This window comes from Quercus lobata, chromosome 7 (assembly GCF_001633185.2).
Source record: "Quercus lobata isolate SW786 chromosome 7, ValleyOak3.0 Primary Assembly, whole genome shotgun sequence".
In the NCBI taxonomy this organism is placed as follows: domain Eukaryota; kingdom Viridiplantae; phylum Streptophyta; class Magnoliopsida; order Fagales; family Fagaceae; genus Quercus; species Quercus lobata.
The window spans coordinates 2,908,158-2,934,102 of NC_044910.1; the positions used below are offsets into that span (position 1 = coordinate 2,908,158).

General features: G+C 31.8%; 2 protein-coding genes and 1 long non-coding RNA gene across 11 annotated transcripts in view; all 3 read right to left on the reverse strand.

Annotated features, from left to right (window-relative positions):
• LOC115953004 overlaps positions 1 to 12,664 on the reverse strand; it is a 62,653-nt gene extending 49,989 nt beyond the window's left edge. Inside the window, exon 1 of the long non-coding RNA XR_004083614.1 lies at positions 12,531 to 12,664. This is a non-coding gene — a long non-coding RNA (uncharacterized LOC115953004). The remainder of the gene's footprint in view (positions 1 to 12,530) is intronic.
• Positions 1,143 to 12,811, reverse strand: LOC115953003. Of its 9 annotated transcripts, none has more exons than XR_004083612.1 (8): positions 12,710 to 12,811; positions 10,565 to 10,682; positions 8,066 to 8,183; positions 7,786 to 7,920; positions 7,552 to 7,683; positions 6,526 to 6,884; positions 4,201 to 4,291; positions 1,143 to 1,480 (listed from the first exon to the last, which is right to left on the reverse strand). XR_004083612.1 is itself a non-coding variant. In XM_031070406.1 (8 exons), the coding sequence occupies exons 4-8, from the start codon at positions 7,914 to 7,916 to the stop codon at positions 1,475 to 1,477; spliced, it is 795 nt and encodes a 264-aa protein (XP_030926266.1). In that variant the 5' UTR covers positions 7,917 to 7,920; positions 8,066 to 8,183; positions 10,575 to 10,682; positions 12,710 to 12,811; the 3' UTR covers positions 1,143 to 1,474. The 9 variants fall into 9 exon arrangements, 7 of the variants coding, with proteins under 7 accessions (XP_030926266.1, XP_030926270.1, XP_030926265.1 ...); XR_004083611.1 differs by having other exon boundaries at positions 1,143 to 1,525; XM_031070406.1 differs by having other exon boundaries at positions 1,143 to 1,525; positions 6,495 to 6,884; positions 10,575 to 10,682.
• A 7,268-nt stretch (positions 12,812 to 20,079) lies between these two features.
• On the reverse strand, positions 20,080 to 21,426 carry LOC115953002 (uncharacterized acetyltransferase At3g50280-like). Its single transcript, XM_031070404.1, has one exon. It carries the CDS (start codon positions 21,424 to 21,426, stop codon positions 20,080 to 20,082), a length of 1,347 nt encoding a protein of 448 aa, XP_030926264.1.
• Between the last annotated feature and the right edge of the window lie 4,519 nt (positions 21,427 to 25,945).

The window sequence follows — 25,945 nt, forward strand, 5'->3', positions numbered from 1 at the left end:
TTGTAGTAATGTCCAATGCAGTTAGACTCCTAGGAATGCTCTACCGGTGTCTGAATTGCTCAAAGTTTGTCTAGTTGTTAAGTAACAGGCATGTACGGAAGAAGTACTGTATGACCTCATCAACATTGAAAAAGCCATGAGTATATATCAATGACATTTGAAGGAAGGGTTGAGTTCAGGAAAATGGATAAGATATCAGGTCGTTTCTCATATAATTGGATAGGTTTTTCATTAAAGAAATGGCGATATTCAGTTGGAAGAGCAGAAGTTCATATAGACTACAATTAAGCAAATGACTCAAAACATTACTTGCCTGGGATACTCCATAGCAACCATGCTAAAAGAGGTGCAAGTTACAACCATCTATAACAATTGCACCTAAAAAATGAAAAGAAAAAAATAAAACTACAATGTTTTTTGACAATGAAGTCTATTATAAGACATTTTACAGCCAGTCTCTAAGCTGTTTCAGAGATGAAAGGAAATGCTCTAAGCTTTATAAGTGTAAGGATATTGTCAAATCTGAATCAACTCAGAGTTTTATTTTCTTAATGAAGAGAACAATTAGGGCTTAATAGTACAGCTGCCATAAATTCGTAAATCTCAGAAGAAAATAAATTTTAAAAGCTGATTGACCGAATAATATATCTAATAATAAACTCTAATACTGACTATAATAAGGTAGTGTTCCTTAAAGTGAGATTTATTGGCTAAAAGAGCATTTTTTTAATAACTATCTGATAATTTTCAGAGTTGAACCATCTAAAACCAATTATAAGCGCACTGTTTAATAACTAGGTATCCACGACTTGACACTTCAAAGTCAAAATCTATAGCCAATAACTATCTAATACCAACTATAATCAACTATTATTGAAAGCAAATCTCTTAGTGAAATTAATAAATTAAAAAAAAAAAAGATTTTGCAAGGTGACATGAACGCGTTTCTTTTGTTAATTTGTTATATCGGAATCACACACTGAGCCATCGAAACTAATATATCCAATTGTCCTATACGGTACGCCCATTGCACCAATCGAATTTTCGTTAAAGTGAGTATATACTATCATGTTCTTTCTACTCGAAAGTCGAAACAGTAAAGTCTGTCGGCAGGAAAAGTCATGACTAGTCATGGCATAGAATGATAGAAAGTAGTGCCACAGCTTAGAAAATTGAGGCCATGTAAGACACTATAATCTAATTGATTGAGTTCGGATGATATCAGTGGAAAGAGGTTTTCATAATTCAAAAATAAGTATAATTAGCTTTTTTTTTGTTACCTGCAGCCGACGTTATTTATTTATTTACATTTCTTTTTATTAAAGTATTACAAAATTGAAAAGAAATCTCTACCCCTTACTCTCTTACCGGCCTCTCATTTCCTTCAACTTATTCTTCTCTACCACAACGGCAGCGTGTCTCGTCCGACCTTGTAAGCTCAAAAGCTACCACTCACTGAAACTGAACTTTTCCTCTAAACCTGAGAGATAGAAAAGCTACAAGACCTTGATATCCTGGTTTTGTCCTGTGCCACCATAATACATATAATAATAAATTAAAAAATTTGACCCTCTTAAAAATAATGAAGAAGATTTGATAAACTTTTCAACGTGAATGAGTTAAATAGAGATGACTCAGACGAGGAAATTTATTTTTTTGGAATTGAATTGTGTTATACAAAATGATTGACAATTCGAATGCTGGGGAAAGTTAGAGAATTTCATGAGTTTCAATGTGAAAGAGCATAACATGTTAAAAAGGAAAAAAAAAGATTTTGCAAGGTGTTTGATAAAGTTTCCTTGGTGGCTTAAACTATCTTGCACTTCTATATAATTCCCTAACAGAGATCAAACCTAGGTTGTCAAAATCGGAATCCTACGTAGGACCGTTAAAGATAAATGGGATCATAAATCGTAGGATCGGATCGTGAATCGTAAAATCCTACATATTTTCAGATTTAAAGCAAAAAACATATTGATAATGACCTTGTATGTTAAATAATTACGTAAATTATAAATTCAACCATAAATAAACTAAGATTTGCATCATATGATGTAATTTGCATAACATATATCGCTAAGTCTATACTAATGAAACAAATATATTTAAGTTTTGACCCAATATATCTAAAAAATTCAATAAATGTTTAATTAGCAACTAAATACCAAAATATTTATCAAAACATATGAAAAATATTTTCCAAATTCTAAATTCCAAGTTTGAAATCCAAAATAAGTTAGCAAATGGAAACTGGCTAACTACAATATGAAATCCAAAAGCAAGATGAATATTAAGGTGAAGTGAACATTTAATTATTCTCATTCTAAGGTTCTTATAACCACCGTCCTAAATTCCTAATCATCATCATCCATTTCATCATCTATTGATCAAACAAATTTAACAACATTATAGATTAAAAAGCAACAAAGTCAACATCAAATTATTCATTAAGAAATGAAGAAGCATTCCTTCATTTTGATTACAAGTGAACTAAAAATTAGAAAACATTTGCTCAGATTAACATAATTTTATTAAAAAAAAAGAACAAAAAGTCAAACCATCACAACTTGAAAAAATAAGGAAAAAATGCAAAACTAACCCTCTAACTTTCATTATTTTTCATTTCAGTCCTCTAACTTTCAGTTTTGTTATTTCAGTCCTCTAACTTTCAATTATTGTTATTTCGGTACTCTGTTAGACTTCAATTATCTATTGTCGTTAAATAAACCAAAATTACGTCGTTTTGACCTTCTTCTTTTTTTCTTTTTCTTTTTTTTTGATAATTAAAAAAAATTAAGAAAATTGTTATTAGAAAAAAAAACTTTTTTTTTTCTCATTCTCTATCTCTCTATCTCACTTGTTGGACTCTCTCTCGCTATCTCATTTTCTATCTCTCTGTCTAACCATGCGCATAGGTACCGGACATAGTCACCATCAGGTTCTGATGAGTCAACATCACTCCTTTGACTCTCTCAGTGGTCCCCAACGAGTACAATATCACCGCCAAATCGAACTACCTCACTTCGACGCGGTCAATCGTTTGTACCAGACTCCTCATCGTTAAGTCGAACTCAAGCAAGTCAAGAACAATGGTTTTGAAACGAAGAGAAATGTTTGAAAGTTTGTGAGCGCTTGATGACATGGCAAATGTGATCACTGGGTTGCATAGTTAGATTAGGCTTGAAATCTTAGACTCGATGCTAAGTGGGTTAGTCAGGGAGATGATTATCCCAAGAGACTTTGGGTTTCAGATTTTGGTGGAGTGAGTGACAAAGAAAGAGAGATGGAGAGGTGGAGGCTGACGGTGGCAAGAGAGAAAATGAGAAAAAAAAAATGACTTTTTTTTTAATAATAGTTTTCTTAATTTTTTTAATTTAAAAAATAAATTAAAAAAAAATTTTAAAAAAAAGTCAAAACAATGTCATTTTGGCTCACTTAACGGCAGTAGATAACTGAAGTCTAACGGAATACCGAATTAACAACAATTGAAAGTTAAAGGACTAAAATAACAAAACTGAAAGTTTTTTTTTTTATAAGTACTAAAATAACAAAACTGAAAGTTAGAGGACTGAAATGAAAAAGACTGAAAGTTAGAGGGTTAATTTTGCATTTTTACCAAAAAAACAAAAACCCTTAAAGCTTCATCAAAACAAAAAATTTATCCCTAAAAAAAGTTAAAATAAAAAACCAAAATTTTATGTTTTTGGTAGGATTGGTAAAATCCCATATGATCCTACACGATCCTATGTACGATCCTATCATTTTTACGATCTTAATGAGATCCTAAACGTTTTGATGAGATGAGATTGTAAAATCGAGCAATTCTACGATTCAGATCGCGATTTTGACAACCATGAATCAAACAACATAACAACAAGAAACTTCACCCATTATTAGAAAAGTTATAGTTACGTACGTAAAATTGACATCCATTCTATACATAGATAAACTATGCCCAAAAATTGCACATTTTTTCTCAAAATCAATTTCTATAAAACAAATGTTGATGTAGGCATCTTGCTTATAATTTTTGTGACTCCTAGTATGTACATAAAGCTCTTCATATCTTTGCAAAGTAGCATTTAAACATGGAGTATAGAACAGTTTTTTTTTTTTTGGTAAAGAGTATAGAACAGTTACCACTCCAAAGAGTCAGGGTAGGATAGGAAGCTCCACTTCATCAAAGGAAAAGAAACTGACCCGTCCAAACTCTACATGGCAAAACCGCAAAGGAATGGCCCCACATTGCCTCTCAAGGACTTCAATATCTGCTATGGATGGTAGATCACCCCTGCAAGAGAAGGCAAGCATAAAAGATTCAAAAACTTTTAGACCAGGATATGCATATCAATTAATAAGTTATAGATCTCTTACAAAGCAACTGGAGAGAACAAGTTTTGATGGATTAATGAAATATATAATACCAAATTTTACTGATCTTCTTCAAGCAAAAATTACTTTTACTTTGGGGATTACAATTTAACACTTTTCAGAGATTATATGGGTCTATCTTTGCAGAATGCCAATTACCACTTAAAATTTAAATATGATTGTAAACCGAGTAATCTCTATATATTAGAAGAATTCAGAAAGTTAGAGGCTGTTTGGCCAACCAAATTTGATAAATCAATTTTCAATTTCCATAACTCATAACTCAAAAATAGTGGGACCCATAGCAAAAAGGTTGTTTGGCCAAACGATAACTCTATTTCCATAACTCTGTTTCCATCACTCAATTCTCTGATTTTTGAGTTATGGAAACTGAAAACAACCAAAGGCTGTTTTCAGTTTCCATAACTCATAACTCAATGGCATTTTCGTAAATAAACACACATAGAGGGACCCACAGTCGCAACTTTTGACCACCTTTTGACTTTTTTTTTTTCACTTGATCGGTTCTTCAGTTCTGGTTTCTCAGTTCCTTCTTTTTTTTTTTTTTTTTTTTTTTTTTAGCTTCGGTGAGCTTGGGTACCGAAAACAAAACAAAAAAACAAAAACAAAAAAAAAAGAGAAAAAGTTACACCGATTGACAGGTATGGGCTCACAAATAGGGTGAAAAATATTGAGTGATGGAAATTGGGTGATGATGCCAAACGGGTGTGAAAAATTGAGTGATGAGTGATGATTAATGAGTGATGGAAATTGAATTATGAAAAATGGTTGGCCAAACAGGCTCTTAGTTATTGTATTTTTAATTTCCAAAAATACCCCTAATCTAATTAACTAATTCTTATTCTAAAAAAATTTATTAAAAAAAAAGGTTAAAACCGTAAATCAACAAAAATTAAAAACCAAAAACTTAGCCTATGTTCTATAAAACTTCCCACTACCCCATGTTCCTCTAAAAAAAAATATTAAAAAAAAAAAAATCCAGCTCATGTTCTATATATATATATATATATATATATATATATAAACCTACCCCAAGTTCTTATTAAAAAAAAAACCCAAAAAAAGGAGAATTGCACACGCAAAGAGCGTGTGATGAGACAAGTAGAAATTAAAGTGGTAGATAACCAAGAAGGGAGTAATTAAATCATTAAAATATGATTGTAAACTAAGATATAGAAATTTTCTGGGAGAACTGTTGGAGCCTTTTCCATTTCTCCCTCTTTACACATTAATAGGTATTATCTTCATACTAAGTGAAAACAAAAACAAATGTTTGATAGTCAAGAGTTGAAAAATCCTACCATAATGTAGTTATTTCTATCTCATATTTCAAAAATGTTACAAATAGGAATTATAAGCATGCTTCACATTATGCTAACACATGTATGTGATTATAAAAGACAAAAATGCCTTCTACCCACATTTCTAAGAAGATTGTCAAAAAAAAAAAATGTAGAAAACATGACTTATTTAAAATATACAAATAAGTAAGAAAACAATAAAATCATACTAACTAGAGGCTTGATCTACTGCATCCAAAAATTGAACAACATTTAATTTCCAAAGAAACTAATAGAGAAACATTCTTTCATGCTTAGTAAATTTGTAAGTTAATACATTTCTAAAATTAATAACAAAGTACAGAATTCCTTTTCTCCTAAGCCAAACCCCACCTAAGCCAAAGTCTAGGGGCAGAAATCCAATCTTAATAACGTGACTGCATTTTATGATGGCCGTCATTTTTCCAGGTTTATGACCAGTTATGAGCAAAATATACAACGGTAAACACTGACACAGTTGGAATTTAAATAAAATAACATATTTGTATATACTTAAGAAAAAACATAAAATAATAATCTAGATGCATATGGTGTAAATCCTTCCCAACAAATTCCTCAAGATATCAAAAACCTAGAAGCTAACACATAGGATTGTTGCAATTAAATGCTTTCAGCAAAAGATAATCTGAAAAAGAAAGTGGTTACTATGAAGTTCTTTAATATAAAAAGCACATTTCTAATGATAATAATATAAATAACAATTTGCAATCAACCACAAATAGAGAAGGTTACTCATTCTTAGGAGCTACCAAATACAATTACCTAGTTAAGCAGATCACAAAGCTGGGATCACCTGGAGAAGATTTTCTAAACTTGCTATTTGGGAGATAGACATCAAAAACTGGCCTTGCTTCATTAACGTGCATATAATTAAATGGTCCAACAATGGAACTCTCATCTTCTGATTCTAAGTCTACCACTTCACTGCTTTGTGGAGAGCATTGAAGAGAAACAGATTGACGGTTACTCTTAGCATCCTTAATAGACCAAGCAATGCCATGCTGCCCAACGATGTAACCAAGAGATTTCAAGTGCCTATAAACCTCAAATAGCTCCCAAGAGCCTCCACAAACCTTTGCATAAACATCATTTAATGAAAGACTTGTACCATTGTCATCCAAGAGAAGCAATGCGCCTATTTCCATCAAAAACCTACAAAAATAAGAAGTTACACTTTACAAATGATTCCATCTCAACATATAATGAAAAAGGACACAAATGCATAGTTACTTCTTTTCAAAAACTTAAAAAGAAATATATTCATAAGAAAAATAATAAATTAATAATTGCTTTTATCGGTTACTTATCTAATACTACATTTCGCTTACAACACTATGCATAAATTTGCAAGTGTCGCTTAAAACTATAAGGTTGAAGTTTCAGTTATTGAAAAGCATTGTTTTAAGTGTCTCTGATACCTCTTCGTCCTTCAACTTTCATACAAGGTAATACATAATCTCTTACCGAAGCCACAGTATGAAATTTCAAACTAATTTGCTCAAAAAAAAAATTTCAAAAGTCATATTTTTTGGGGACAACCGTAAGCCCAGCTCTGCTTTACAATATAGAATGTATAATTAGCAAAGGATTCTTCAGAAAATTACATGTCCCTCAAACAAAGATACCAAAATAAATAAGTTACAATAAAAGACACTATGAATAAAGAACAGCAAGATATTAAAGCTCTAGACTTGTAAATACTGGGTTTCATATTATCATCAAAACAAATAATTAACTTATTCCTTAATTCCTTTGAAAGAAAAACCAAGAAACAATAAGAGATCAAAAAAACATCACAAAAAAATGTCATTTCACATACAAAGTTTCCTCAATTGAGTAATAAATCTTGCCACTACGAACTACTCCCATTGTCCTCCACAGTTTACCCTTGTTTTCAACAACCTCAGCCATTCCGATTTCGTTAATCCAATGAGCCCTGGATTTATCTTTCCTGAAAATTGTAGCCATAACCCAAAGTTAACTTTGGGGGAGGGGGGGTGGGGGGGAATATTTATAATATCATAAAGAATCAATTTTATAAAAAATTCTATACCTAAACTGCAACTTGGATATAAACCCAGATGTAAAATGGAGTTCCTCATCATCCTCATATTTTTTATCTTGCAAATAGGCCTCAGTATCACTTGACCCTCCCGAAGAATTTTCCCAATCCACAGCCTCCATTATGCTACTTATCCAAAAACAAAATAAATATATATATATATATATATATATATATATTCACACCCATGTTAAGCCTAGTTCATTACTTGAAAAAATGTATATAAAAAAACTGCAACAAAGCGTTCAGTTTCCTTAACAAACATACTCACCAAAACAGACCTCGGTACAGCCTCAAATCACTTTGAATGCCAACTGTTCAACTCCTTTCTTTTACTTGTTTGTTGGTAGTGGCTCTAGCTTCTTCTGTTCCAGTCTAAGGAATGAATCCTGCAATTTGAAATATGTGAAAGAAATTTAATACAAATCACAAATGGTCAGCACAATTTACTTGTCAAAAAAAAAAAAAAACAAGTGGTCAGCTTAATTAAAACACCACCTAGCATAAATAAAGTGGCAACAGCCAAAATGAGCATGTAGACGTAGGTGAACTTCACAGGATATAGATTTCAATTATGATGCATTGGGAATAAAATTTCAAGATTTTTAAACATTTGTAAGGAGTCACAACAAATAATTACTGTTACGAGGAAGTACAATATACTTATTTATCAAATGACACCTTCATTCTAAATTCATCTTTTTAGAATTCCCCAACTAAAATACAGCTAAGGAAATTCATTCTAACCTCTTCTGGTCCCCCAACTGAAAATTTTGAAAATGGTTGGGGAACACAGCTAAAGAAAAAAACTTGTATTACAAATTTGTCCAATAAAAAAATGCATCAAAATACACTATTGGACCCTAAAGTTTAGTCTATGAGCAATGTTAGTCTCGAAAGTTTAAAGTGACTGCTTTTAGTCCCTAAAAATCTTAAAAGTCATTGATTTTAGTTCCAAACACACTTAAAGTGATCACCTTTAATCCCTTGGAGTGATGATGTCTCATTTTTTAGTTTGGTCACGTCATCTAACGAGTAAAAGTGATCACTTTAAATTTAAAGGACTTAAATGTTCAGCTGAAACATATAACACCAAATTAGCTAACCCAATGTATCTCATCAAATCACTAAGACATATAAATAGGTCACAAAAGAAGATAAATGAAAATGAAGCAAATCAAATTTTAAGCAGCAATGACAAGTTTCTTATCTTTTCCTAATAAATTATCAGCAAACAGAGCCTATAATTAGCCCAAATAAAATTTTAATCGAAACTCCACAAGTTAAATGACCCAACTGGAATGAAATTCAAGGAAAATAAGGAAAACCCAGCAAGTCAAAGGTCTGGGTCTCACTGAAAAGGCTAAAGGGTAGGCTTTCTACGTGAGGAAATTATAACCAAAGGGAAAAAAAAATGGAAATCCAGTTGAGATTATGAAAATGTAACATGCTAATTAGCAATTATGAAAGTTGAGATTTTAATTAAGAGACAAATATAAGTGAATATTGCTATCCCTAACCATTTGCGTGCCTTTGGAGTTTCACATCTAAGATAACACTTGAGGTTCAAAGTGAGCTCTTACATTTATTTCTAAACTAATAGCATCTGAAGCTCACAATACAAGCATATTAAGTAAGGTCAAAAGTCTTTGCTATTGCTTTTGCAATATGAAGCAACTCTTCACATTGATGAAGAAAGTACTCTGACAGTGAAATCAGTCCGTTTACATCTTCACATGAATAAGTAATTAAAAGCATAAGTAATTTAATTTAATTTCATGATTATAATTAAATTTTAGAAGATTAATCCAAAAATTTAAATCAAACCACAAATTCAAAACATAGAAACAAACTACCAAATAAACATGATAAATAATCAAATAAACTATAAATTTAACATGATAAATCACTATTTGTACTTTAGAAAGCAAAACATTAACCAAATTAAAGTTGGCTTTACTTCTTTTTTTTTTTTTTTTTGATAGGTAGGCTTTACTCATTTAACCTAAACTTGTTTTTATCCTAAAATAATCAAACACATACTAACAAATAAAAGAAACTGATGCCATCTTACTTCATTTAAACCAAGCTGGCATAATCAACAAAAACCCAATAAACTATCAGCAAAACAAATCTAATACTGGGTTGGCATGAAAAGAAACAATAAATTATCCAAACAAAAATGAAGGACTTTCACAAAACAGACATAACAAAAATTAACCAAGAAGATTATAATTTCACTAAGACATTTTGTCGAACAGGTGATGGGGTTGGCCTATCTTTTAGCATATTGAAACCTTTTGTTTCGTTTAATACATGCTCAACATGAAATCTAACAAATCCTCAGTTATTTTGATCAATAAAAGACACTATGAATAAAGAACAGCAAGATATTAAAGCTCTAGACTTGTAAATACTGGGTTTCATATTATCACCAAAAGAATAATTAACTTATTCCTTAATTCCTTTGAAAGAAAAACCAAGAAACAATAAGAGATAAAAAAAACATCACAAAAAAATGTCATTTCACATACAAAGTTTCCTCAATTGAGTAATAAATCTTGCCACTACGAACTACTCCCATTGTTCTCCACAGTTTACCCTCGTTTTCTAGAACCTTAGCCATTCCGATTCCGTTAATCCAATGAGCCCTAGATTTATCATTCCTATATATATATTCACAACTATGTTAAGCCCATTTCATTACTTGAAAAAATGCGTATAAAAAAACTGCAACAAAGCGTTCAGTTTCCTTAACAAACATACTCACCAAAACAGACCATGGTACAGCCTCAAATCACTTTGAATGCCAACTGTTCAACTCCTTTCTTTTACTTGTTTGTTGGTAGTGGCTCTAGCTTCTTCTGTTCCAGTCTAAGGAATGAATCCTGCAATTTGAAATATGTGAAAGAAATTTAATACAAATCACAAATGGTCAGCACAATTTACTTGTCAAAAAAAAAAAAAAACAAGTGGTCAGCTTAATTAAAACACCACCTAGCATAAATAAAGTGGCAACAGCCAAAATGAGCATGTAGACGTAGGTGAACTTCACAGGATATAGATTTCAATTATGATGCATTGGGAATAAAATTTCAAGATTTTTAAACATTTGTAAGGAGTCACAACAAATAATTACTGTTACGAGGAAATACAATATACTTATCTATCAAATGACACCTTCATTCTAAATTCATCTTTTTAGAATTCCCCAACTAAAATACAGCTAAGGAAATTCATTCTAACCTCTTCTGGTCCCCCAACTGAAAATTTTGAAAATGGTTGGGGAACACAGCTAAAGAAAAAAACTTGTATTACAAATTTGTCCAATAAAAAAATGCATCAAAATACACTATTGGACCCTAAAGTTTAGTCTATGAGCAATGTTAGTCTCGAAAGTTTAAAGTGACTGCTTTTAGTCCCTAAAAATCTTAAAAGTCATTGATTTTAGTCCCAAACACACTTAAAGTGATCACCTTTAATCCCTTGGAGTGATGATGTCTCATTTTTTAGTTTGGTCACGTCATCTAACGAGTAAAAGTGATCACTTTAAATTTAAAGGACTTAAATGTTCAGCTGAAACATATAACACCAAATTAGCTAACCCAATGTATCTCATCAAATCACTAAGACATATAAATAGGTCACAAAAGAAGATAAATGAAAATGAAGCAAATCAAATTTTAAGCAGCAATGACAAGTTTCTTATCTTTTCCTAGTGAATTATCAGCAAACAGAGCCTATAATTAGCCCAAATAAAATTTTAATCGAAACTCCAAAAGTTAAATGACCCAACTGGAATGAAATTCAAGGAAAATAAGGAAAACCCAGCAAATCAAAGGTCAGGGTCTCACTGAAAAGGCTAAAGGGTAGGCTCTCTACGTGAGGAAATTATAACCAAAGGGAAAAAAAATGGAAATCCAGTTGAGATTATGAAAATGTAACATGCTAATTAGCAATTATGAAAGTTGAGATTTAAATTAAGAGACAAATATAAGTGAATATTGCTATCCCTAACCATTTGCGTGCCTTTGGAGTTTCACATCTAAGATAACACTTGAGGTTCAAAGTGAGCTCTTACATTTATTTCTAAACTAATAGCATCTGAAGCTCACAATAGGAGCATATTAAATAAGGTCAAAAGTCTTTGCTATTGCTTTTGCAATATGAAGCAACTCTTCATATTGATGAAGAAAGTACTCTGACAGTGAAATCAGTCCTTTTACATCTTCACATGAATAAGTAATTAAAAGCCTAAGCAATTTAATTTAATTTCAAGATTATAATTAAATTTTAGAAGATTAATCCAAAAATTTGAATCGAACCACAAATTCGAAACATAGAAACAAACTACCAAATAAACATGATAAATAATCAAATAAACTATAAATTTAACATGATAAATCACTATTTGTACTTTAGAAAGCAAAACATTAACAAAATTAAAGTTGGCTTTACTCATTTAACCTAAACTTGTTTGTATCCTAAAATAATCAAACACATACTAACAAATAAAAGAAAATGATGCCATGTTACTTCATTTAAACCAAGCTGGCATAATCAACAAAAACCCAATAAACTATCAGCAAAACAAATCTTATACTGGGTTGGCATGAAAAGAAACAATAAATTATCCAAACAAAAATGAAGGGCTTTCACAAAACAGACATAAAAAAGTTAACCAAGAAGATTATAATTTCACTAAGACATTTTGTCGAACAGGTGATGGGGTTGACCTATCTTTTAGCATATTGAAGCCTTTGTTTCAGCTAATACATGCTCAACATGAAATCTAACGAATCCTCAGTTATTTTGATCAACCCCAAACATGTCTATATATACAAAAAAACAGGGAAGATTAATATGATAAAATCAAAAAGGAAAATTGAAAAAATCAGATTGCCCTTTTGCTTACCAAAGCGGTCTGCAAAGGGCGGAGACGCAATCTTTTCTCTCTCTCTCTCTCTCTCTCTCTCTCTCTCTCTCTCTCTTTTAACTGCAAAGGGTATCTTTTCTCTTTCTAGCTACTTCATTGAAATATTATTTTTTTATTCTTCCTCAACTCTTTCTCTCTTTTCCTCTTCGTCTGTCTCTCTTCTCAGATACAAAGCAAGCCACCCAAAACTGCCACCACCACACCAAACCCAGATCTGCCACCACCACACGAACCAGCCACCCAAAACTCAAACTACCACCACACCACCACTACTACTTTACTTGAAACTTAACCACCACTACACCACAATAGCCAAAATCCAAGAAACGCACACTCAAAATCAATCACCACGGCCAAACCCACGGCCAAACCCACACCCAAACCCACCACCACCAAATCCAAGAAACCCATACCCAAAATCAATCACCACCACAGTCAAAATCCACCAAGCCCACGTAGATGGAAAGAGAGAAAATAGGAAAGAGAAGCAAAAAAAAAAAAACCGGTGAAGAAAGAAAAAGAAAAGAGAGAAGGGATGAATGGTGAAGAAAGGAAAAAAAAGAAATGGAGAAAGAGTGGCGTTCAGAGTCTTCAGATAAAGAAGCCACAGAAAGAAAAAATGGGAGAAGAAAGACTGTATAGTATGAGAGAGAAATAATAAACAATTTTTTTTTTCTTTTTGACCTTTGAGTTATCAGGTATAAACAAAGATTTTTTTTTTTTTTTTTTTTGAAAGCAGGTATAAACAAAGATTGGTTGTACATTGTAGATGAGAAGCTATTATTTTTGGCTTTGACTCCATTAATAGAACCCCCTTTTTTTTTTGTTGGTAGTGCTAAAAAAGAGTAATATGATTTTCAGTGTCACCGATAATAATGCTTAAAGTAGCTTTGCTTCGCCGTGGATCTTTTATTTTAGTAACAATTTTTTCTTATTTGAATTTTTCTTGAAAGCTTTTTAAAATTAAAAATTCTATTTCCTTTTTTTCTTCAAAAGGAATTATTATTTTATTTCTCTTTAACAAAATAGAGACTAAAGAAAAGTCTTGATTGGATAATTTTAAAACTCAAAAAACTTAATTAAACAAAAAGTAAAATGAGAGAACTGAAATAAATTATAATAAATTTTTTTTTTTAAGGGTGAAATTATAATAAAACTTAAATGATAGATTTTGTATTTTTACCTTTTTTTTTTATAAAAACAAATCCTCTAAAGTCTAAACATGCACATAGCATTTGTGAAGAGAATACAACTTTTTAGTTTTCACTTTTTAAATGCTTCAAAATGCTCTCACACATTAATCACAATTAGTTTATTCTTTCTTTTTAAACAGATAATAGGGTCAAATAAGAAAAAGAATTATTTTCAAATATCTAAATTTTAGGTCATTTAAAACATATTTCTCATATTCTCCATTTTTTTGCATTAGAAGAATTGTTTTATAACTACATGTATGTTTCTAATTAAATAATAAATTTATTTTTTTAATTAAAAAAAAACTACCTTTACTAGAAATTATTTAGATTGAGGTTAAATATAAGAGAAATGTTATGTTAATAATATTTTCACAATACTTTTATAACAAATTCTTAAATGTTAGGTTGTTTTTTTATTATTATTATGGAAAAGATAGAAACTTGTATTAATAAAAGAAAAACTTAAGTATACATAAAAACTCCTAAACTCAGTAGAAAAAATTTAAAATAAAAAAATCCCAATACAAGTAGGCACACCATGACTAATTCAGTGCCTGATTTGTAAAGAAAAACACCAGGAGATCGGTAGCCCAAGAAGTCACAACCCAACGCTCCAGGTCCTTATGATCAAGCTTATCAACCAATTGTCCGAAGAGTAGAAAGAAATGTAGTACAAGATTACTACACTTCTGCAACTTTCCTCTGAACAACGCCCACACATTTATGGCCGGGGGCATTCCTACAGCAAGTGGCCAACGGTTTTAGGGGATAGACAACAGATATCACAGCGAGGGGTGATGTTAAGTTTTTTCCAGATTGGCCTATCTCCACTAGCTACAAAATGCTCCACGCTACGCAACCAGGCTGTTGCAAACGACAAGCAACTTAATAAACAGATTTACTGGAGAATTGCTGAGACTGATTTTCTTTCCACACTCGTTGGTCCTGAGGTTGAGCTCCATTCAAGGGAATTGCAAGGATTTCCATACAGGTCCTGGGAGAAAATAATGAAAACAATTTGCCTTGGTCTCATTGTCTTGTTGAGTTGTTGATAAGCTATGAGACTTGCAAGGGATGGGTCTGACCACCTATAATTTCTAGAACATGAGACAACCAACCTGGATCGGTTTTGGCAATGGATTTGCCATCCCCCACCCCCCACTTTGACTCGGCCTGAATAATTTCTCTTGCTGCTAGAATACTTCGCCACACAAAAGATGGGTTATTCCCCAACTCAGCCTCCATGAATGAGCACCTTGGAATATAACGAGCTTTGTAAACTCTAAAGAAAAGTGAAGTTGGGCAGTGGATAAGCCTCCAAGCCTATTTAGCAAGCAATTGAAAGCATGAATGTCACTGAACCCCTTTCCTTCCATATTTTTTGGTGTACACAGTTTTTTCCAATTAATTCAGTGAATTTCCTCTCATCCTTAGTTTGCCCCCACCAATATTTAGCCAAAGTGGAATTGATTGTATCGTACAAACTCTTAGGCATCAGCAAAGACTTAGGGTCCGTTGGATTGGAGAGATGGAAAAGTGAGAAGATATAAAATAGAAAGAGGGTGAAAAATAGGGAGGATGGAAGAAAAAAAAAATTTTTTTTTTAGAGAGTTTCAACCTATGGCGTCTGCTCTTGATGATAGCTCTTTATCATCAGATCAAGACATCAATCAGTTTTTAGTGTAAGCGAAGATTAAATCTCAGATTTCTTATACAATTATCAGAGACTTTACCAGTTAAGCTAACTGAAACCCACAAGATGGAAGAAATTTTAGTTTCCCTCATTTTTGTTTGGTCGAAAGATGAAAAAATGGAAGGATGAAAAATGTAGTTTATATAAATTTACTCATATACCCTTATTAGATAAACATGTAATAAACTATATTTTTATTACAAATTGTGTATGGAATTATGGATGGACATTCCATTAATATATATATATATATATATATAAAGAACCCAAAACATATGAAGTTAAAAACAAAAACAAAAACAAAAAAGAAAACACTAAAAATTTGAGGGAAACAGGAAACAAAAAAAAAAAAAAAAAAAAAAAAAAAAAAATTAATGAGAAGTCAAAAGTCAAGTTGGTTGGGAATAAATTCAATAGAACGTTGCACAGTTCCTTAAATAAAAAAGAGGACTTTGCACCGTCATAGAAAACAAAGAAGAAAAAGACCAAAAATAAAAAAGTGAACAACGTTGCAGGGACATTTTTGTCCAAATAATTGGTCCAGTTCTCTGCTTGGTTTTCCCTTCACTTTGAAGAGAAAATTTTTTGATGGCCTGTGAAAAAACACCTGTTCCTCATCACCTTTTTTTCTTTCCCCCTTCCAACTAAACACTTTCTAAAAAGTTTTCCTTCCTTATTTTCTCTCATTTTTTTCCATCCTCCCTAAAATCCACTCTACCAAATACACTCTTATGGAGTAAGTTGGAATTGCTTATACCATTGTTTTGATCAAGATTTCACACCCTGCTTTGGAAATAAATTCTTCTTTCCATTACATCACCCGCTTTGATATTCTTTCTTGAGGTCTTTAAAAGTGTTTACTTTTGACTTCCCAATGGCCATAGGCAACTTGAGGTATTTCTCACAATCAGTCATAACTTGAGCTCCTAGCATTCTCTGAATAGATTCACGTACTTGGGAGCTTGTGTTCTTATGAAAAAATAGAGAGGTTTTCTGTTGATTAATTGCTTGACCAGAGGCTACTTCATATATGCCCAAAATATTCATTAAATTCTTACATTAGGCCACAATGGCTTGGCTGAACAATAAGCTGTCATCTGCAAAGAAAATGTGTGACACCCGCACACCAAGAGAGAAAAATGGTATTCCCTAGAACAATCTATTCTCCTCTGCCTTGTAGAGAGGAGAGACCCTCAACACATAATAGAAATAAATAAGGTAAAAGAGGGTCACCTTGTTTAATTCCACGAGATGGGTTAATAAAACCTTGAGGCTCTCCATTAATTAATATTGAGTAAGAAGCAGTACACACCATCTCCATAGCCAACTTCACCCAACATTCATCGAAAACAAAGATTGATTAATTTAAGTTGTGAATTCAAATTAAAACCAATAGCAACTTGCCACTTATGATTTGTTGTGAAAATATTGTGAATGTAGCACTTCTCATAAATATAAAAAAGTGCTTGTAACTTCTTATACATTATTGATTTTCTTATTATAATAACACAATATATATTGTACATGGTATTATAAAATATATTAGAAAACACCACACATCACATGAGATATCATCTAATTTATATTTATATATATCTAAAAACTAAAACATAACATTTAATGTTACTACGCATCTGTTGAGTCACATCATCCACTCATTTCCAACATTCTCTCTTTTTCTTTTAACTCTTTTTTTTTTCTTATTAACTTATTAACTTATTATTATACTTTCTTCAACTTTTCCCCCTCCCTTTTACCTTTTTTATCTCCCCACTATTATATACCTTAATATCACTTTTCCTCTATCTTTTTATCTTCCTTTATTTTTTGGCTTTTCATTTCTCCTTCTCTTACTATAAATTCACAATTTTGTCTCTCATTTTATACATATTTTCCCACACACAAAATATTATTTTCTCTCTATTTCTCTCTCTCAAAATTTTGTTTTTCATTTTTTAGAGGAATTTTTTATTTTTCTTGCATCTCTACTTTGGGTTGATGAATTTTTGCATTATTTAAAACTCTACTTTGGGTTAATGCAATTAAGTTCTGTTTTTAAGTTGTTATATTTTTTTCTTCTCTTTGATTTCAATAAGAATATAATGTAATTTTATTACATAAAATAACATGATTGGGATAATTTGGTGTTTATTACTATATTGTTTACTTTTAATTTTTTTTTCTTCTCATATTATTTTCTATAAATTTGTTATTATTCTCTCTCATTTTCTCTCTTGAAATAAAGTGGTTATTCTCTCTCTCTCTTGATTTTTTATTATTTCCTACAACTCTACTTTATATTGATGAATCATTGTGATTTTTTTAAACTCTATTTTGGATTCATATGCATTGGTGTTGTATTTTTTAGTTCACCATTACAAGTAATCTCTCTCTTTCTCTCATAGTTTATTTTGATTTTTGTCTGAGTTAATACTTGATTATTTTGGAAGTAAGAATTTGAGTTTATATCATAACACAATAAGAATTTGAGTTTATATCATAACACAATCTTGGATATGCTAATTACATACAGATTGGCATTCGGTCTAGTTCGGTCTACTTCAATTTACTTCGGTCTGATTTGGTGTACTTCAATTCAATTAGGTCTCTTTAGTCTACTTTGGTCAATTCAATCTAATTCGGTCCATTTGGTAAACTTCGGTCTATTTCAGTCTATTCGGTTTACTTATGTCAATTCAGTCTCGTTCAGTTCACTTTAGTCCATTCTATTCAATTAGGTCCAATTGGTTTATTTGGTTCACTTCAGTCTATGCAGTTCATTTGGTTTATTTCAGATCATTCAGGTCCAATTCAGTGTAACTATTTAAGAATGGGAAAATACAAGTTTGGGTAGAGAGTACTATCAATTATTTGAGCAATATCTATTATAATTATACATAAGTTCTGGTTATCATAATAATCTCCTTAAGAGAATGAGAATTTGAATAATAATTTTGAAACTTAAAAATTTTAATTGTACCAAAAGAAATTAGAAAATATAATGCATAATAAAAATAGTTAGAAGAATATAGACCATTTCAATAAAACAATAATATCAATCAAAAATGATAAAATGATATATTTGTAAAAAAAGAGTGATGGAAATTACGTTTTAAAATTGTTTAATTTTCAGGGAGAACAAATTATCTACAATAAAATTTAGAGAATAAATTATACATATTCAGTATGATAACCGAAACTTAACATATAATTATGAAATAAAATTTTGATTATCATAATAACCTATTTTAAAAGAATAAGAATGTGAATAATTTATTTATATAAAAATTATACATACATATATATATATATATATATATTGCTTGAAGGTATAATAAATCATATGCAATTCATTTAAAAGTAATGATTTTAAAACAAATGAGTAACTACCCTAAAGATTAGATTTGTATATTCATAACAATCATGTTTAGAAATACTTTCATTTAAAGTTAATTAGAACGAAGTGGACTGAAATGCTATGTTAATGTGGCTCAATAAAAGTGTAGCAACAAAAAATGTTATACTTAAGATTTTACATATTACAAGTTTGAGATTTATATATGGGCAAGACTCAGGTACAGTTTTTAGGTATTGTTCCTTAGGTTTCCCTCTTAAAATTCTGCCATGTGAATTTTTTCTCATGCTATGGAAGTGTATTTTTTAGTTTAGTATCCACGGAGCAGAATCTTAAAAGGAAAACCTAAGAAACAACACTTAAAGTAGTTTACCTAAATTTTGTCCTTTATATATATATATATATATATATGATAATAAATTTGGATTTAGAATAAGTGCTCTTAACCTAAACATGTCTTTTCCTTATATGTAAGTACACAAAAATGAACCAAAGTAGACCAAAATAGAGCGAAGTGGTTCGAATGGACCGTAGTGGACACAAATGGACCGAATTAGACTAACTGGAACAAAATGGACCGAGTAGGATCAAATGGGGATAAGGTGGACCGAAGTGGACTAAATATAATAGAGTGGACCAATATGGACCGAAAAGGATCGAAGGAGATCAAATAAGAACGAATGTATAGATTAGGACCAAAGTGCACATAATGGAGTGAATAGAAACAAATAGGACTGAATGGGACGAACGTGGCTCAATTTATCCAAAATAGATCGAAGAGGACCAAAATTGATCAAATTGACCAAATTGAACCTAGTGGGACTAACGTGGACCAAATAGAAATTATTTAATATTTAGAGAGTATAAAATATCTTCAACAAATTTTAGAGAATAAGATATACATTACATTTTAATTACAAAATAATTATTTATTATTACACATCGCATAGATCTTCGTCTAATTATTTATAACATTCAAGCAATTAACTCTCACATAGACCTTTTAAGAACGTGAAGATTATTGATCGATATCATCTAGAGACTTGTTGTTTCAAATTGAATTTCCAACATGTGCATGTTAAAGAAGGTTCAAAAGAAAGTTTAGTTATGAGGCTAAAGCCTCCATGAACTCTTCATCATCTGCCATAGTCTGCAACGTCTCAAACGAAAGGCAAGCTTCAAAATCTATGCTTCCTTCTTCTGCGCCAGGAAACACTATTAAATTCCCATCTGACTTGCTTCCAAGACCACTCCGCACGGTGATGGGTCTTCCCCAACCAAAGTTATTACCGTAAACATTGAATCGCGGCGAGCTTCCAGTGATCAATGCATTACTTGTTACACCTCCAAGTGTTGATATCTTTGGGGCTTTTACCCAATCCTCTATATACTTCTTCACTTCTTCTGCTGTTTGAGAAGCAATCATCTTATTTATTTGCCAAGCCACCCAGCCTAGGCCGTGTTCAAGAAGATTGCCCACTGTAGTTGTTACGTTCCCAAATAAAACCGCATTTCCTACATATTCAGCTGGCAATGGTGGTTGTATTCTTTGCCTCACTCCCACAAGTACGCGGTGATGAACCTCTTGATTATCGCTGTAACGACGGCTGCGAACCACAGCTCGCCAAAGATGACCCAGTACTGCTTGAAGGGACGAGATGGTGGTGGTGCCCATTTCAGCATTGGCTTTTGCTTTGAGTTGTGCGATTTTCTCCTTGGAAAAATGAAATACTTTTTGTTTGAGTAGTGTAGGAAAGGACCTCTCATCAGAGATTTCATTGGGATGGACAGGAATATGAATGGGGAAATTGACAATACCATTGAAAAAACAACGTCGGAAAATTGGAGAAAACAATTGTGATGTGGGATTAATTATATTACCTCTTGATATTTCCGACCACGTGTTAAAGAAATGCCAGAATGAACTGCCATCCACTACACAATGGTTTATAGTGCAACCGATGAAAATACCATCAATAAGCTCAGTTACTTGCACACCCAACAATGGCTTGGAAATGCCTTGGTAGTTCAATACGCCATTCATCAAAAAGAAGGAGTTGACAATGTCTGGAACATATATGGGATCAAGGATATCTGCCACAGTGAGATCATCTACCACTGCATGTACAAACTGGGCTCCAAGGTTATTGCAGTCAAGAAAAAAAGAAATAGTCTTGTCATCATTGTTTCCAACCATGACAAGGCGACCAGCAAGAGGGTTGAAGATATCTAACGTGCGGGACAAAGAGGTTTTTAGGTGATCAATCACACTGCCACCTTTTAGTTCTTTTTCTTGTGAAGGTGTAGGTTTGAAGAAAAGGAGGCCCTTTTGGATAGGATCAAATAAGATCATTTGGAGATCCCATAGAGTTAACTCAATTATTCGAGTTGACTCGTTGGGAGTCGTCGCTGCTCGGATGGTACTTGTGGATATGAAGCGAATGTGTGTCATCTCTGCTTCGATCAAACTACTGGTAATAGATGAGTGCATTTGCAAGCATTGAGAATTAATGGCTATAAAAGGAGCTCAATGAGAACCGTAGTTGATTCTCAAGGCAATGAAGTGTCAAAAGGGATCCCAGCAACATCATTATCAAAGTTGTGGCATTTGCTAGAGGTCCTCTGTCCACCGACATTATCTTATTTTGGCCAGCTAAGTTCGACAGAATAGCTTCGTTTTTTTCCTACTTCTGAATCTCTAATTTTAAATAAAATACAAATCCATCTCTTTCTTTCTGTTGAAGGTATTATTATTTATATTACAACTGGAGATACTCATTGACGTGTTGTGCAATGAATTCTTATATCAATTGTTATGATTTTGGTCAATCAGAAAACAAAAAAAAAAAAAACAAAATTGTTATGATTTTGGACTAGCTTAAATAAAGCTAAGAACACTCTTTAAATAAAACTCAGTTGTATTGATTCTGTGAAAATGATTACAATGAACTGAATAGATACAAAGCATTAGGCTATTGGGTAAAAAGCTTAAGTGATACCGCGCGGTTTCCACAGAGCAATTACTAAACTTATTACAAAACGGTGCCATGAAGTTCATTAACTCCTTATTTAATTTGAATGTCGTCGCCTTGTTATCATTCTTCAATAAACTAGCAAACGGCTGCGTTTTATGTTCCAACTTTCCTTTGTCTTCAACATAAGGAAATAAAATATTTACACTAAACAACAATATTTAATGTGATTTAGCCAATTTCGTATTTAAGATAACACCAACCAGAATATCCACTATTTATAATATAGATTACAGTCACACTTGATCAAACCTTACAATTCAAACAAACCTCACCAACATAAACAAAACCCTCACACACAAACTCATAATCCTAAAATCCCAATATACACCAATATTGTTTTTCATGTTTCAACTTTCAACCCAAAAATCTACTATATTATTTTTTGAAAAAAAACTCACTCATATTCTTCTAGGATTCTTCTTCTCTTCTCATGTGGGAGGATCCTTAAGCAAAAAGTCACCAAATTTTTTACAATAATGTCTATTTATAAGACTCCAAGTATATTTCATGATAGACAAGGAATATCCAATTACTTTTTCAACAATAAAACACTTTTTCAACAAAAACCTTTTCTTAGGAAACCAAAACTAAAACTAATTAGGAATTTGAGGCAAATATCTATCTTGACATCTTATTCTTGTGATACAAAAAAAAAACTGGTCAAATGACATAATATTTTGACTCCGAGCCATCTTGGCTCCATAACCTTCGTACTGTTCATATATTAGCTCACCTGGTATGTAAAAACAAAGAGGATATCTCATAAAGAGGCGAAGAGAGCAAATTGCTTCCAAAACAAGGGGCAATTTTTTTTTTTTTTTTTTTTAACTCAGTAAATATTAGTATCTGGGCTTTTATTTGCCTCACTTTCTTTAGTAGGTGCTTCGGCCTGTCAAGTGACAAACACATTATTTTTCCCTTACAGTTTGATAGGCTCAAAAAGGATTAAGAAACTAGAGAGAAGGCTGAAGGGGCAAAACAAGATTTCCATGAGCTAGAACAATAGTGAAACTAGTTTGAAATTGGACCAACTTTTTCTTTCTTATTTTCATTTTTGGAGTGAGGTTTGAGGAGTGTAGACTTGCAAAAATTACGAGTTTATGTGATACTCTTTGTAGAGAAAATCTTGTTTAACACTCACTATTACCCAATTCATACAAGTATCCTTTGAAATCGTGTTTTAAGAACTCGATTTCATCTCACATGGCAATGTTTATAAGGCGAGTGTCAATAGTGAAAGCGTGATAGTCATTACCCTTTCCTTCCATTGCTTTAGGCTTGTAGCGGTTTTGAAATAAATCCTTTCTATTGGCCCAGTTCCTATAAATAGGGGCTGTTGGAAATGAAGCCCAATCTTGCACTTAGAGAACATGGGCTAAAAGCCCAACATGAGTATTAAGCCTAATCCATGAAGTAGAAATCAATGAGTTGTAAAGCCCATTTCCGTGATGGAAGAGTTTACAGGCACAACTGCACAAGGCCGAATCAGTGAAGTGGAAAAGACATGGACTTTTGAAGCCCAACTTGTGAGCTGAAGCAGCCGGGCCCTCCATGAGATCTATTTAAAGTAGAGATGGCAGATAGGAGGATTCAACACCCATTTTCTGAAGCGAAATTATCGGGTTTGAAGCCCACATAGATGGAATTCTGACTTTCTTACCGGTTCCTTAATAAATAAATAAAAAAGATTTCTGACTTGTACTCTATTTGTTTCAGCATTAACGTATTCTAAAAAATTGTGGAAAATTATCCCATTTTCTAATGTTTGGTAACAACCTTGAAAATGGGCTTGAGAACGTTTTCTGGTGTTTGACATTCACAATTTTTATAACATTTCTTGTATAATTTAAAACATGTATAATATGTGTATTGTGCAAACCCACCTATTGTAATCAATATAAATAAATAATAAAAAAACCAAGAATGAATTTGGTTTTCAAACTAAAATATTCATCTTGTTCATGTATATGAACAGTATTTTTGATAAATAACATAAGAAACTTTATTAGAAAAAAAACCAAGCAAGTACATTGGAAGTGTACTATAGTGGCACAAATCAAGAGCTATATATATATATATATATATATATTTAACCGTACTTCTCATAATTCAAAATAACCATTATACCCATAAGTTCCATTTTAAATAGTTCAAAATGCCACATAAGCCAAATAGTTTGATAAATACCAAAAATTGTTAGAGAGGGGAGAAGAAATAGGGAGAAAAAAGAGAAGAGGCCAGATGGGGTGATAGTGAGGGTGAAAAAAAAAAAAAAGGGAAGAGAAGAAATGGGAGAGTTTATTGTGAAAAATGCTGAAGGAGCGAAAGAAAATATTATTTCTTGAGTCAAAATAAGATAATATTTATAGGAATTATGCGCTACATGAGATATAAATTGTTTTCCTTTTTTTTTTTTTTTTGGGAAAAAAACCTATAGAAAATAAGCCTTATTTTTATAAGAGTTTTTTGTTGAACAATTTTTTTTATGTTACCAAACTCTAGAAAATATGGAAAACTATCTTTATAATAAGTTTTCCAGCACAAACAGAGCGTTGGACTCCAAATGTTTCAACTCAGTCTTAATAGCTTATTTAGCTTGTTGATGATTTTTTTTAAGTGTGTTAAAATATACTTATACTAAAAAAAAAAAAAAAAAAAAAAAAAAAAAAAAGAGAAAAAGTAAAGTTTTTAAAAACTATACATAACAGTTAAAAAGAAAAAAAAAAAGAGTTAACTTATAATTTATTCCCAAAAACACACTTAATGTTCGAATAACAAGGCTTTAGTGAGTGTTAATGAGCAAGTGCTTTGTTGCTAAATGCGTTAATGAGCGTTAATGAGCAAATTTGCTTAGTATTTGTTTACTATTTTGGAAAATCTTGACTTTAAAAAAAAAATGCTACTATTTGATTATCACACTTCTTGTTTGCGATATGGTATGGTGTGGTTTTGATCCATTTTTAGCACTGCACTTTGCAATACGGTTTGGCCAAAACCATAATCGCACCGCACCTCATTTTTGCGGTCACATGTATGGTGCGGTGTATAAGATATGGTTTGAAGTTGGTATATTTTTAAAATTTTGGGTTTTTCCGACTTAGCCCAAACTTGATTTTTCCTTTTGTTTTTGACCAAGTTTTAAACTACTAGGTTAGTTTTTCTTTATTTTGGACTAACTTTCCTAATCAACACTTGCTAGGATCATTAAACCTTTTTTTTTTAAAGGGTTATTAAACTATTAATAATATATTTAATATTAAGAAAAATAAATATATTAATATATAAAAAGGGTGCGGTGTGGTGCAGGGCAGGGCAGTTTTCTTATTATAAAACTACGAACTACACTGCACCATGCGGTGTGATGCACTGTTACTTGTGATACAGTGCGATTATGTCATTTTACAGGCGGTTTTGATGCAGTTTGGTGAACCTCTCTCTCTCTCTCTCTCTCTCTCTCTATATATATATATATATATTCTCCTCTAGTCTCAAACATGAATCTCCCCACACCCCTAGGCACTAACTACTAAGCCTAAGGAAGTGCCTCTAGACCAACATGGTCATTGGGGTATTGAAGTAGATGCGTGTTAATTTTTATTTTTTAGATACAGTAGAATTGAAACTTATGACATCCAATATATTGACGTAAGTGTTAATAGAAATATCATGCGTAAGCTATCAATTCCATGATAGCTATCAATCAAGTTCATTATACTCTCATTACTGATGATTTTTTAATAAAAGCTCATTATTTTTCTCAGCAACTAGAAGATATGATATAATTTTAGAATAATTCTGGAACTTACATTCTCAATATTGCTGCCACAGGAGCATATTCAAAGCATGAAAGTAGTAAATATTTTCTTTAACATGTCTTTTTCAATGATTTTTTTACCACATAATTTCAGCTGTGAGCTTATTTTAAACAGTGATGAA

Coding starts and splice junctions, on each gene's coding strand:
- LOC115953003 (XM_031070406.1), bottom strand. CDS start 7,916: ATGGAGGCTGTGGATTGGGAAAATTCTTCGGGAGGGTCAAGTGATACT. Junction 7,684..7,785: donor ATATCCAAGTTGCAGTTTAG/GTATAGAATTTT, acceptor TACAATTTTCAG/GAAAGATAAATCCAGGGCTC. Junction 4,292..6,494: donor TTTGTGATCTGCTTAACTAG/GTAATTGTATTT, acceptor CTTCTCTTGCAG/GGGTGATCTACCATCCATAG.
- LOC115953002 (XM_031070404.1), bottom strand. CDS start 21,426: ATGACACACATTCGCTTCATATCCACAAGTACCATCCGAGCAGCGACG.